Genomic DNA, 12726 nt, shown 5'->3' on the forward strand with positions numbered 1-12726 from the left:
CCAGTATATTACACAACTTATATAGACTTTATTTGGAGTTTATTTCAATTTGATTTGAATGATTTTGAGAGTATACAAAGTAATGCTAACTATCCAGACTTGATAAATGACTTGATATACTTTTTACTACATTATATTCTCGGTGTGTAAATAAACATGATATACTTTTTACTACATTATAATCTTGGTGTGTAAATAAACATGGTATACTTTTTACTACATTATATTCTTGGTGTGTAAATAAACATGATATACTTTTTACTACATTATAATATTGGTGTGTAAATAAACATGATATACTTTTTACTACATTATATTCTTGTGTAAATAAACATGATATACTTTTTACTACATTATATTCTTGTGTAAATATACATGATATACTTTTTACTACATTATATTCTCGATGTGTAAATAAACATGATATACTTTTTACTACATTATAATCTTGGTGTGTAAATAAACATGATATACTTTTTACTACATTATATTCTTGGTGTGTAAATAAACATGGTATTCTTTTTACTACATTATATTCTTGGTGTGTAAATAAACATGATATACTTTTTACTACATTATATTCTTGGTGTGTAAATAAACATGATATACTTTTTACTACATTATATTCTTGGTGTGTAAATAAACATGATATACTTTTTACTACATTATATTCTTGGTGTGTAAATAAACATGATATACTTTTTACTACATTATATTCTTGTGTAAATAAACATGATATACATTTTACTACAATTATGTGTATTTCATAATAAAAGTGTGGTTAATATTATGAACTCCAAGGAGAGTGACAATTTTAAAGATATCGATAACTAGACTGTGATGATTTTCAGGTCATGAACATAACAAGCAACGCAACAAAATGAATAAAGAAATTCATTTGAATCAATTTTCACATGTTTCATAACACCAACTCTTAAAAATACAAAAGTCTTCAAAAATTTTGATCATGAAGATGGACTGGCAGACAAAGACAGAGGAATGGGAGAGATGTGTGATAGACATACATACATAGATGGATTGGCAGACGAGAGGTCACACAGACTGTGACAGGCAGATGAGAGTGAGAGTCAAAAAGAGAGATAGAGGCACAAGAGAGACATAAGTAGACAGAAGTCTATATGTTATTGTCATGCCTTCCTAAGTGGCTGTTCACCGAGTCCAGACATATCTGTGCCACTTTCAGGATGGGTGTTAGAGCATTGTACATGCTGGTATGTTGCCATATTTGGTGTTTGTATGTTTCCAAGTGTTCATTAGCCTTAGACTATAGAATACACCACAGTACACAGCTTATAATATCAACAAAGAAAGGAATAATTTATTCATACTTATTAATTTATATAAATTAATTTTTGTACACATCAATATGCATGATAACATACTATAAAGCATAGCTACACTTGACAAAATCATCATGATTGTATTATATGTTTAGGTCTAAATCTTTAAGTACACAATGTAGTGTTTATCATATATTGATATCAAACTTATACATGCAGTCATTCATTCATTCACTCACTCACTTGACCGATAGTTGTTAGCCATAACTTGCTCATTTGACCATTCGTTTTATAGTCACAACTCATTCATTTACATGCATTGAAGGCTACAGGGAATATGTAATACATAGATGCTGTTGAGTCAGTCATTTTTTAATTCCAAGTATAGTTACGCCATGTGTTATTCATATATTTCTCATGTTGGTTTCCATGGATTTAGTGCAGTCCATTCCCATGTTGGTTTCCATGGATTTAGTGCAGTCCATTCCCATGTTGGTTTCCATGGATTTAGTGCAGTCCATTCCAAGTGTACCTATTCAATCTGTTACTATGTCCATATTGGTTTCCATGGATTTAGGGTAGTGAGGTTACATCATATGTCCCTTCTGGTTCCCCAAGATTTAGGGTATTCTCTGTGACTGTAAAACTTTGCTCCTCTGTGAAGATAAGCACATATCAAAAACACTTAATCACTGCCATTTCAAAGTCTACATTTACACTGGATGTCATGTAGTCATCTCACCAACATGAAAATACCATTTCTTCTATAAGGTCTATTAATCAGATTTCATTAAGTTGCAAAGTGACAAACATATGTCCACCTTTGTGAAAAGTTTGAATGAAACAAGTTTGTGCAACAAAGAGTTGTGCATATATGTGAGGACACAAATATATAATGACAGACAGTACTTTCGATAGGCCCTCAGGGCAGTACCTGTATTACAGCAATGTAAATGTTTCTGACGTGTGGCTTGGAAAAACTACCATTTTCATTTGTGAAGCAAACCAATATTTCCCCACACTATGCATAATAACACAGTCCCTCCATAGTGCTGCAGCCACTTCATAGTTATAGTTCTATCTTTTTTCACAATCTTTCCTTACCTGATAATCAGTGTCTGTAAGCAGTCCATCAACACTCACAATTTGATACTGACGTGATCTGACGTATGCTAGTGGTTTACGAAGACTACGCATCATTTGAGATGTGATACTACTCGTTAGTAAGATTCTCATTGTTTTTGTAGACTGTCCTGGGTCAAAGAGTAAAAGTCGAATACTTGAATCTTTCATCTGTTCATAACCCACTATAGTCCTACTGTGACCTGAAACAAAAGAAGACATTGTCTTAGTTTTATTTATCTCAAGTCTGTCTTTTTCTATACAATTTGTTTTATCTCTTTGCTGTATATGTAATGTACAAGCCAAGTTGAATGCATTTGAACATAGTGGGTGGAGGGTGTATGGTTTGAGCAAAAAATATGGGATTTATATGTCACAATAATGCAGGTGTATGTCATTAATTCTGTGGTGCTCAAAATATGAATCAAAACTATTCTAATCTCCAATATTTTTCAAAATTTTTAATAAATTACACTTGAGGTAGTGACCTAAGGGGCTGTCAGTACTCATTTTCTACTTGAATTGTCAAGGCTCCTTAGGTCACTTGATATTTTCCTTCACTGAATGAAGAAAAATATGTGGGAAATAATAAATATCTCACCTTCATGTTGTAAGTACAAAGGGGTTTTGTTTGTTTGTATCACCCCTTGATGACTTCCTTCATCAAAATATCTTTTGATCCATGTAAATAACTCAGGATGTGTTCCATCATCAGCTGTGGGACGGTGAAAGTCAATAAGTCTGCACCTACAAAGACAGTAATATTGAAATGTTTGTGAAGGAAGCAATATACACTAAGTCACAATATTCTGTAAGTGAACAAAAAGGACATTTTAATTCTTTTAAACTTTTGTTTTATGGGTCAATATGTCTTGAACATTACCTAAACAACAACACTGAAACAAGTCTTCAACGAAGACATAGCACCCATTTTAATTTCCTATGTCTGTGGATTAGGTATTACTGCAACAACAAATTATCTAACAAACCTTTGCATCTGAGCGTGCTCATTTTGAAATGCAAATTGGCTTTTAAGATTCCTTTTCTTACCTAACAAACAGGGAAGACAACATCGTAACAATTTCTGAAGCACCAATCCATTTCCTTGTATTACAAACTTGGCCACCAAGCTGCTGACTTCCTTCTACATCAAAACCTTTAGACCAGGCTGCCTCTATCAGTTGTTGAAGTTTTGGAATAGATGGAATATTATCTCTCTCTGTGAAATAAAATTAATAAGATATAAATTTTGTAAAAAATTCATATACGTCATGTTTAGTGATTCAGATACTGCATTTACATGTAAAGAATTCTCTTCGGATGATGAGAATACAATTATGTAATTTACATTGTAGGGCACTTTTTTATTATTTTCTTTCTGAATAGAGGTGATTGAATAGGCCATTCCACACTGCAAACAGGAAATCGAGAACAGCGCCCTCTCTCAAATTGGGGGTATCATCACCTCATAGCACCATTTATTAAGAGCTTTGTCCCTTGGTATTCTGTAGAGGTGTAAATCAGGGATATTTTTCATATTGTTCAGATATTGAGGAAAGCAACAGTGCTCTATAATTAACTGAGTAAACTGTACCATGTATACCTGAGGTACTTAGAGACAGGAAGTAGCGCGCCACCATGTGGCAAATTTTGGAAATGTCTATTGAAGCTCTTGATGGCTCATACTCACTGTTAAAAACTTTGTCACTGTATTGTGGATCTTGAAGCATGGCTGAAAGTAGCATTTGTACATTCCTGTATCCACAACCCCAACCTTTATCACCATAGCTGGCTGCAAAATGATCTGTTGGTACACACAGTTTGGCATAGTGCACTCCATAGGGACGTCTGCTTGCACTATAGTATGCAGTCAATTTCTCAATAATGCCTACAGACACAAAATAACAGAAAATGTAGTCTTTCAGTCATATGGACATACATAAAGAACTTATCTCTCTTCTGAGCCAATTTGACATGCCACTAAAGTAACACTATTTAAGTTTTTGTGATACACTAAAATTTGGTTTTCACCGATACTACATCACAATATGTAGTGACTCACCTAGCCTTAAAATATGTAGTAACTCACAAAATTCATTTTTTTAAAATTATTTTGACTGCTGTTTACAATACCTGATTATAAGAATACAATTTGTTACCTTTTGTTCTTGACTTTCCATCATCTACCCCTAAATTCTGTGAAATCTTCATCTTTCTTTTGTAGTCATGGAAACTAGCAACATCCATTTCTCCATTCCAAACAGCTTTTTCTAGGTTTCTTTCAGACTGATGTCTAAAACTGCCTTTATTATCCATCCCATATCTAGCCTGATACACATACATTAAATAAATAAGATACCATAAAGAGTATAATAAGAAGAGTACTACCTTGAATGTGTCATATACATATCCAGAAAGCTTTTAGTGTATGTATGTCTATGGTTGTTCTATACTGGACGTCAAACTTGGAATTACATCATGTATGCATATTATCGACATCAGAGTAATGGAGATTAGTGACCATCCCAGAATTGTACAAGTCTACATGTAGCGAGACACTACGGTTGGTGTCATTGGGTACTGGAAATATCTAGAGACCATCCATTACAAATACAAAGGAGTGTCAAATCAAAATGATGTCATCACCAGAGGTTTTCCCAGAAACCATTGCAGTCAATTTCCAAAATGGCTGAACACATGCTCGGAGTCAGTGTAGAAGGGCTTCTTTACAAGATTTCAAAGTTGAGTAAGTTACCAAGGTGCTAAATCCAAAATCATACTGTAAGTTGATAAAAGTAATCAACACGTGTGATAAAGGCAGAAATAAAGAAATAAGTTAAAAGTCGGACTGGACTTTTTCTTTAAAATACAAACCTGTAATCTTTTAAATTCTTCTCGTTCTCTCCTTTCCTGCAGTTGTGCTTCTTCATCTTGTAATTGATATGCTAACATCTGGTCTTTTAATTGTTGCTCTTCAGATTTCTGTTCTTCTTGTAAGAATTGACACAGCATTGAGTCATCTTGACAGTCTAGTGATGGTTGCATTTCATTCTCTATATGGTCTTGCCTTGCTATACAGTCTTGATCCTTCTGTTGCGTATTAGTGACTGTATTTTGCAAGATCTCGTCACCAAGGTGATGTTCATCGTATTCTACACATACAAAGTGTTCTTCTACATGAGCTGCAAGTTGATTTTCCTTGATATCTTCCAAACCACACACAGGACATACAGCAACTGAAACATTACATTCAGCTACCAAATCATCACACTCCCCAGAATTGTGTGTAGTCTTTTTGATCTCGCTTTCTTTATTCCCAACATGGTCTTGATTGTTGCCATGACAACCAATGTTTAGTTTGTCTTCCTTACTCTTTCTTTCCATCTCATCATCTATTTCAATACAACCATCATCTGTCATGGTGATATTCACAAAGTTATCATCTTCATCCGTCTCTATAGTAACCACCTCATCTTTTCTTTGGCTTACTTTCTCTCTACTCTTTAAAGCGCTATCATGGCTTTCATCAGATGACTTCAGTTTTGTTGATTTTGAGAGTTCTAGAGCTTTGCTGTCACATGTTGATAACTTCAATGGTGAATGTACAGATACATCATCTAAATGCACTGAAAGATGTAGAGAAATGATCAATCTACAGTTACGCTGTTGTCTATTCTATGAGATAACAGTATTCTCTTCAGACTCTTTCTTTTGCTCAAAGAATGATTTTTAAAATACAGGAATTTAGTGTATTTTTAACTCCAGCAATTTTTCCCTTCCTTTTTACTTGGTTTTTAATGTTGTATTATTATTGTATTGTATCTGTGTGTGTGTGTGTGTGTGTGTGTGTGTGTGTGTGTGTGGATTGTTGACCTTCTAGTTATGTTTATCCTCAAATGAAGTTAATAATAATGATAATAATAATTCCCAATCAGTTACACTATTTATATTGTCTTTTAGCCCAATTTTCTGTACACACGATGCAATAGATAATACTCAGGCTGTTCAAAACATGAATAGATTACCATCAGCTTGGTTGGTAGATCAAATGACTTTAACAAAGGTTATAACATACAAGCAATTCAACTTATTGACTCCTCAATTTGCATATCAAAATTTACAGATGGAAAGCTGCTGATGCTCTTTACTACATCACAAGTTGAGCTGCTTATTCACTATAACCATCACATTGTAAGTTAAGCTGTTTATCCACTATAACCAGCACATTGTAAGTTGAATTGCTTATCCACTATCACCACCACATTGTAAGTTAAGCTGCTTATCTACTACATGTGTATAACCAGCACATTGTAAGTTGAGTTGCTTATCTACTACATGTGTATAACCACCACATTGTAAGTTGAGTTGCTTATCTACTACATGTGTATAACCACCACATTGTAAGTTGAGTTGCTTATCCACTATAACCAGCACATTGTAAGTTAAGCTGCTTATCTACTACATGTGTATAACCACCACATTGTAAGTTAAGCTGCTTATCTACTACATGTGTATAACCACCACATTGTAAGTTGAGTTGCTTATCTACTACATGTGTATAACCAGCACATTGTAAGTTGAGTTGCTTATCTACTACATGTGTATAACCACCACATTGTAAGTTGAGTTGCTTATCTACTACTGTATAACCATCACATTGTAAGTTAAGCTGTTTATCCACTATAACCAGCACATTGTAAGTTGAATTGCTTATCCACTATCACCACCACATTGTAAGTTAAGCTGCTTATCTACTACATGTGTATAACCACCACATTGTAAGTTGAGTTGCTTATCTACTACATGTGAATAACCACCACATTGAAAGTTGAGTTGCTTATCTACTACATGTGTATAACCACCACATTGTAAGTTGAGTAGCTTATCTACCACATGTGTATAACCACCACATTGTAAGTTGAGTTGCTTATCTACTACATGTGTATAACCACCACATTGTAAATCCAGACTAACCTGAGTTGATATGAATTGTCATTTCATCTGCTGTTATACCACACAAATCACACATTGGACAACTGACAGTATTTTCCATGTGAAATACCAACATATGTGTTTTCATGTCATCATCTGTTAGGGATTCCTGGCCACAAATAACGCAATCAAACTTGTCAATGTAGGCAGCCATTATTGGATCTGAAACAAAAACAACACAATCAGGGTATACAAGAAACAATATTAGACATTTAGCACAACAATAGTTGCCAGAATCTGTTCTTGCAGTAGTTTAGTTATAAAAATATTGAAGATGAATTTTATTTATTTATCATTTGTCCTCTGTGCAAACAACAAAGAGAAATCTACATTTACTAGTTAGGACAACATATCATGTATCATATGTTTACATTCCACAATCTTTAATAAGTTTATTCTGACCCTTAAGTCTTTGATTTAATAAAAGAAACAAGAAACTTGTCAGTATATATATATATGTCATGAAAAAAATATGCTGCAGCTGATTGAGAGACATACATGTACATTATTTGTGATAATATGAGTACTTTTGAAATCCTCTTTCTACCAGGGGGTATTTGTTTGTATACAAAACTTCACTGGGAAAAACAGGATTTTAATATACAGTCACAAGGAGTCAGGAACAGTGTTACAAACAAATGAATATTTAAACTAACAAACAAACAAAAACAAACGAACAAAATATACATAGAGGGATTGTGCATACATATATGAATTATATATGTTATACTCTATAGCTTTCATTATCTATACACTATATGTCTATATGGACATATACACTAAATTTATTATATGTTTCTATAGTAAATATTAGAATCATGATATTATATAAAATTAAACTTCACCATTACTACATTAGTCTAGTACATTTCATTCTTTAGATAATTGTGGAAGTACATTTTTGCCATATATATCTTTGTCGCAGGTGACAAGCTTCCACTTCAAAAAATTCTCTTGAATGTATACAAATAGTCACCTAGCAGCATTCAATTTTCTATCGAAGGATTGTATTCAATGATTCATGTACTTTTGGTATGTTATTTAAAAAAATGAAAATGCCAAATGGTACTTTCGGGATGGTAAATAATGATTTACATTTACGTTACATAATACACCATCTACTGCATTGTATGCTATCTGAAGAACAACTCTAAATACAAACTGGCACATCTCAGTTATTGGTGAAACAAGTTATTTGCTGATGTACATGTATCAGTGATATGACAACATTACAAGTGAAGGCCATGGGGGGAATTCCCGTTGTCGGACAACTGCTAGACCCCATTTACAGCAAGTGACGCCGTAAAAAGAATGTCGCAGCTTTCTTACTTACCATACGCAGTTATAATAGTTCTTTTCGTGACCACCTTCAGATCCCATTTATTATTTTTATAAGTTGATGTCCCTTTTACAACTGGAATTCCGAGACTTCGTGACTCAAACGATCCGCCATATCACTTCCTAGAGTCGCTATATCAGACACCCTGTGATTGGTTTACTACAAATAGACCTCCAATGAAATCCTCTGTAACATAAACAAGAGGACATTCTATGACGTCACGGTTATTCCGCTTGTTCGGGAAAATCCTCCAAGTTCCATGACAAGCTCTCGAATATTGATCATGAGTTTTCGGACAGCAGTTTTATCGGGGTTTCACAAGGCTCAGAATGTACAGGTTCTTCACAATTATCAAGCAAGGTGTAGGACGGCAGTAATACTGAATAATGCACGATTTTGTTCCGATGGGTCAAAGTCTGTCACGAAAACCGAATCATCGGAAAACACGGAACAGGCGAAGAAAGGTACGTACGTGTACGTGTAGTTAGTATTAAAATATGTACGTGTTACAAGTGTTAGTTAGTGAAGTTCTTTTAGTGGATCATATATCTCCATATTTTCGAGCACCTGGCTGACGTCTGGTAGCCCTCCCCAATGGCCCCTCCAGACAGGTCAATGATTGGCATCTGTAAGGGGGGTGGGTAACTACTAATATAATACTAGATAGAGTGTCAACACGACAAAAGTCAATGTCACTGTCCTATATTTATGACATCTTTTAATTTAACAAGTTAGAGAACCTTCAGTAAGTTACAAGAGGGGATGGGGGTCATTTTACACAATAGACTGGGCTTGACACCCCCATCCACATATAATTACTGGAGGTGCTCTTATGAATGTTGATGTACATGCTATAGTTATAACTTATATATGATGTCGTATTCTATTTCACATTGAATAACAAAAGGATGAACTGCTTGGTATTGTGGGGGGGGGGGGGGTAGCTTTTTTAATTGAACATGCAAATAAGTGTTCTTATTGATGAGATATTGCTGTATTGTAAATTGGACTTGTATTTGTTGGTATTTCTTCCCGTCTGTCTTTTTAAAAAAATAATTTCAATTTTGTTTTTAGATACATATTCTTCAGGGAAATTATCAGCCAGTGGTCACAGACCCACTGAAGTAGACAAAACACTCCTTGTATGGACTGGAAAGTTCAAATCAAAAGAAGAAATACCAGACTTTGTTTCGTAAGTATATTGTACAGTAATTTTAGATTTAGGAATACATATTGTTTTTAATAGTCCACATTAAAACATACATTTTGTATTCCAGTGTTTTTGCTAAGGGCAGTAAGTAGGTAAAATCTACCGGGGTTCCTAAACAAAATTACCATAGACTCTATGGGGAAACACAGCCATTTTTACCCATTTCTGTTACCGGGGTTCCCAACCTTTGCAAAAACAAGTTGTATTCATTCATTCATTCATCCTCTCATTCATTTATTTAATTATTTTCCATGAAAATGGTAACAGTGGAGCTCTTAATTCTGATGGCCAGGTTGATTATTATTTTCAAAGCCATCATCTTATAACACTGTCAATTTTGACTGATTTGTTTTTCCCTCCTCCTTTTTTTCAGAGATGACACGATTAACAAAGCCAAATCTATAACCCGTATTTATGTTAATATTGGTATGGGAGTAGTGTTGTTAGTTTGCATTGGTTTCATGATAAGGAAAGGTCGTCAAGATGTTGCAAGTGGTGAATCATTAGCCTTAAGAAATATGAGAAGACATCCTGATGTCTACCAAGGTGACATTGAAGTTCAACTAGCAGCAGCACCACCAAAGGGATAACATAAATTATATATGATATTTATAATCAGATGATTTATATTTCTTATCAAATCTCGCAGTGTTTGAAAAGTTTCCGTTAGAATTTTCAAATTATGAAATATTAATTCCACCATCTTTATGAGTACAATGTACCAAAATTTGAAATAACTGTCATCTATCGCATTATACCACTTTGTTTCACTGAATGTGGTGGGCTAACTGGATGAATTATTTACAAGTACGGTAGTGCCTGCATTTCCCTTGTACTTCCTGCCAAATTAAAGTGCACCTGATATGTCTTAAATTGCCTTTTTGTCACACGCCAAAGTATTACAGTAGTTGAATAAAGTAATGACATCTAGGCATCCGTGCACTCTTCTCTCCCTCTCATTTTAGAATCGGCTGAATTACTGGTTGTAAAAGGGAAAGGTGCTAACTTCACAAAACAAACTTTTTGAAGCTTATTCAGTCTATGAGGCCAGTTCAATAAACATACACCTATACTATGACAGAACCCCAATAGCCACAAGAGTGCAAATGTGGCAGTCTTGGGGTATTTGCTTGAGTGCCTGTGGGGTTCTCTGCAGCTGTACTTTTCACAAACAAGCAGAAAACACTGCAAGCATGAGTGCAAATACCCTGGAGTACCTATACTTTCACTCATCCAGCATGGGGTTCCGTTCTTATTACATACATTTATCTTAATTTGCAAATTTCTGTAAAAATCAAACTGTGATCACATGATTTCCTATACAAAGTACACTCAATTGCATATACCCTGGTAAGTATGCAGTAATGGTGGCTGGACAAGTTGAAAACCACCATATTTAACTTCTAGTGTTTCATCCTTCATCAAAGAGCATTATTTGTACAGAGAACTTTGTATCATAGTTGTAACCCATTACATTCATTATCAACTCTTAATTTGAATTTTCGTTTTATGAACAGAAATAATGTTCAGTAGCCAAAGTGTCCTCTGTGTGTGTGTGTGTGTGTGTTGGGACAATTACTGTTGTACTTATGACTATAATAGGCTGTTACTAAATGTCTATGGGAATTTCTTGAACCCAAGAGGATATGTCTGCTGTGACATACAGATCAGTCAAAAATGTTTACAATATTCTGATGTAATTCCTACCTTTTGTACAAGTACTTTGATAAACCACCAGCATTACAATTTAGGTACTTAGTATTCAAGAATTGTGTGTTATGATGCATTGCCTGTAAACAACATTGATGTAAAATACAGTCATGTGTGTGCACCATAGTCAACAGAACTATTAGATTGATATCCATGACTGTATTTTGTAGTCCAACAAAACTTGACGGTGTTTTGTCTATGGATGTCCATCAAACTTCAAGTCAGATCGCTGCTATTATATTTATTGCATGTACTTCAGGTTTAATGATGTTAAATCCTTTTATGCTACAATTATATCTGGTATGTTGGGAGTACCTTTAGGATATACTTGTCAAAATGGAGATATTTTTGTCAAACTGAAGTAAAGGTTTAGTTTGCATGCATTATAGGCGCATTATGTTGAAATCTGTCTGTTTACAGGGTAACTTCACTATACTCTTATAGAGAACTAGTTAAGCCATAGGCAACCCCTTCTATGATTTAGAGTTAGACAAGTCACTTTCACTCAGTCAGTATACACAGGCTGTTGAAATATATGCACATATATAGCAAGATTATACCATGTTTGCATGTTTAGTAAAAATTATTCATCATTTTTCGTTCAAAATTGTATTTCCTAAGAAACTTAATTTCTGTGGTGCAAATTGAAAAAACTCACCCCCCCCCCTATATTTCTCAAATGTACTTGAATTTTGATATAAAAGAGTAAAAGATAATATTTAGTACTATACTCAGAAGGCAATTTCTATTTTCAGCCGAAAGAAATTCAAGTGATTCAGGTATAACCAGGTCTTATGACTTTTGTCAGTATTTTGTAGTCTGAATGATGACAAAATTGGGGCAAAACATTTATGTTATCGGCTGATATTGGATGAAGTGGACATTTTAGAATGAAAAAAAAGTTGTGCTTTTGTGTCATTGGAACTATTCTCACAAAGAGGGTAGTTTTTTAACCTTGAATCTATTTTATTGAATTTATGTATCAGCGATTATCAAGAGTAATGTGAAATAAACTTTTTGTTGATATAAATCTTACTGGTGAAAATCTGTAA

The 12726-nt window shown here is 34.1% G+C and overlaps 2 protein-coding genes across 2 annotated transcripts; one reads left to right on the top strand and one right to left on the bottom strand.

Annotated features, from left to right (window-relative positions):
• Positions 1-1380: 1380 nt before the first annotated feature.
• On the bottom strand, positions 1381-8868 carry LOC144432639 (zinc finger-containing ubiquitin peptidase 1-like). The gene is made up of 9 exons (XM_078120902.1): positions 8749-8868; positions 7398-7577; positions 5298-6049; positions 4583-4751; positions 4114-4311; positions 3474-3642; positions 3025-3170; positions 2406-2626; positions 1381-1957 (listed from the first exon to the last, which is right to left on the bottom strand). The coding sequence occupies exons 2-9, from the start codon at positions 7567-7569 to the stop codon at positions 1922-1924; spliced, it is 1863 nt and encodes a 620-aa protein (XP_077977028.1). The 5' UTR covers positions 7570-7577; positions 8749-8868; the 3' UTR covers positions 1381-1921.
• A 108-nt stretch (positions 8869-8976) lies between these two features.
• Positions 8977-12696, top strand: LOC144432497 (uncharacterized). Its single transcript, XM_078120715.1, has 3 exons — positions 8977-9218; positions 9829-9946; positions 10338-12696. Exons 1-3 carry the CDS (start codon positions 9014-9016, stop codon positions 10552-10554), a joined length of 540 nt encoding a protein of 179 aa, XP_077976841.1. The 5' UTR covers positions 8977-9013; the 3' UTR covers positions 10555-12696.
• Positions 12697-12726: the final 30 nt, after the last annotated feature.

Source organism: Glandiceps talaboti, chromosome 3 (genome assembly GCF_964340395.1).
Source record: "Glandiceps talaboti chromosome 3, keGlaTala1.1, whole genome shotgun sequence".
Taxonomy (NCBI): Eukaryota; Metazoa; Hemichordata; class Enteropneusta; family Spengelidae; genus Glandiceps; species Glandiceps talaboti.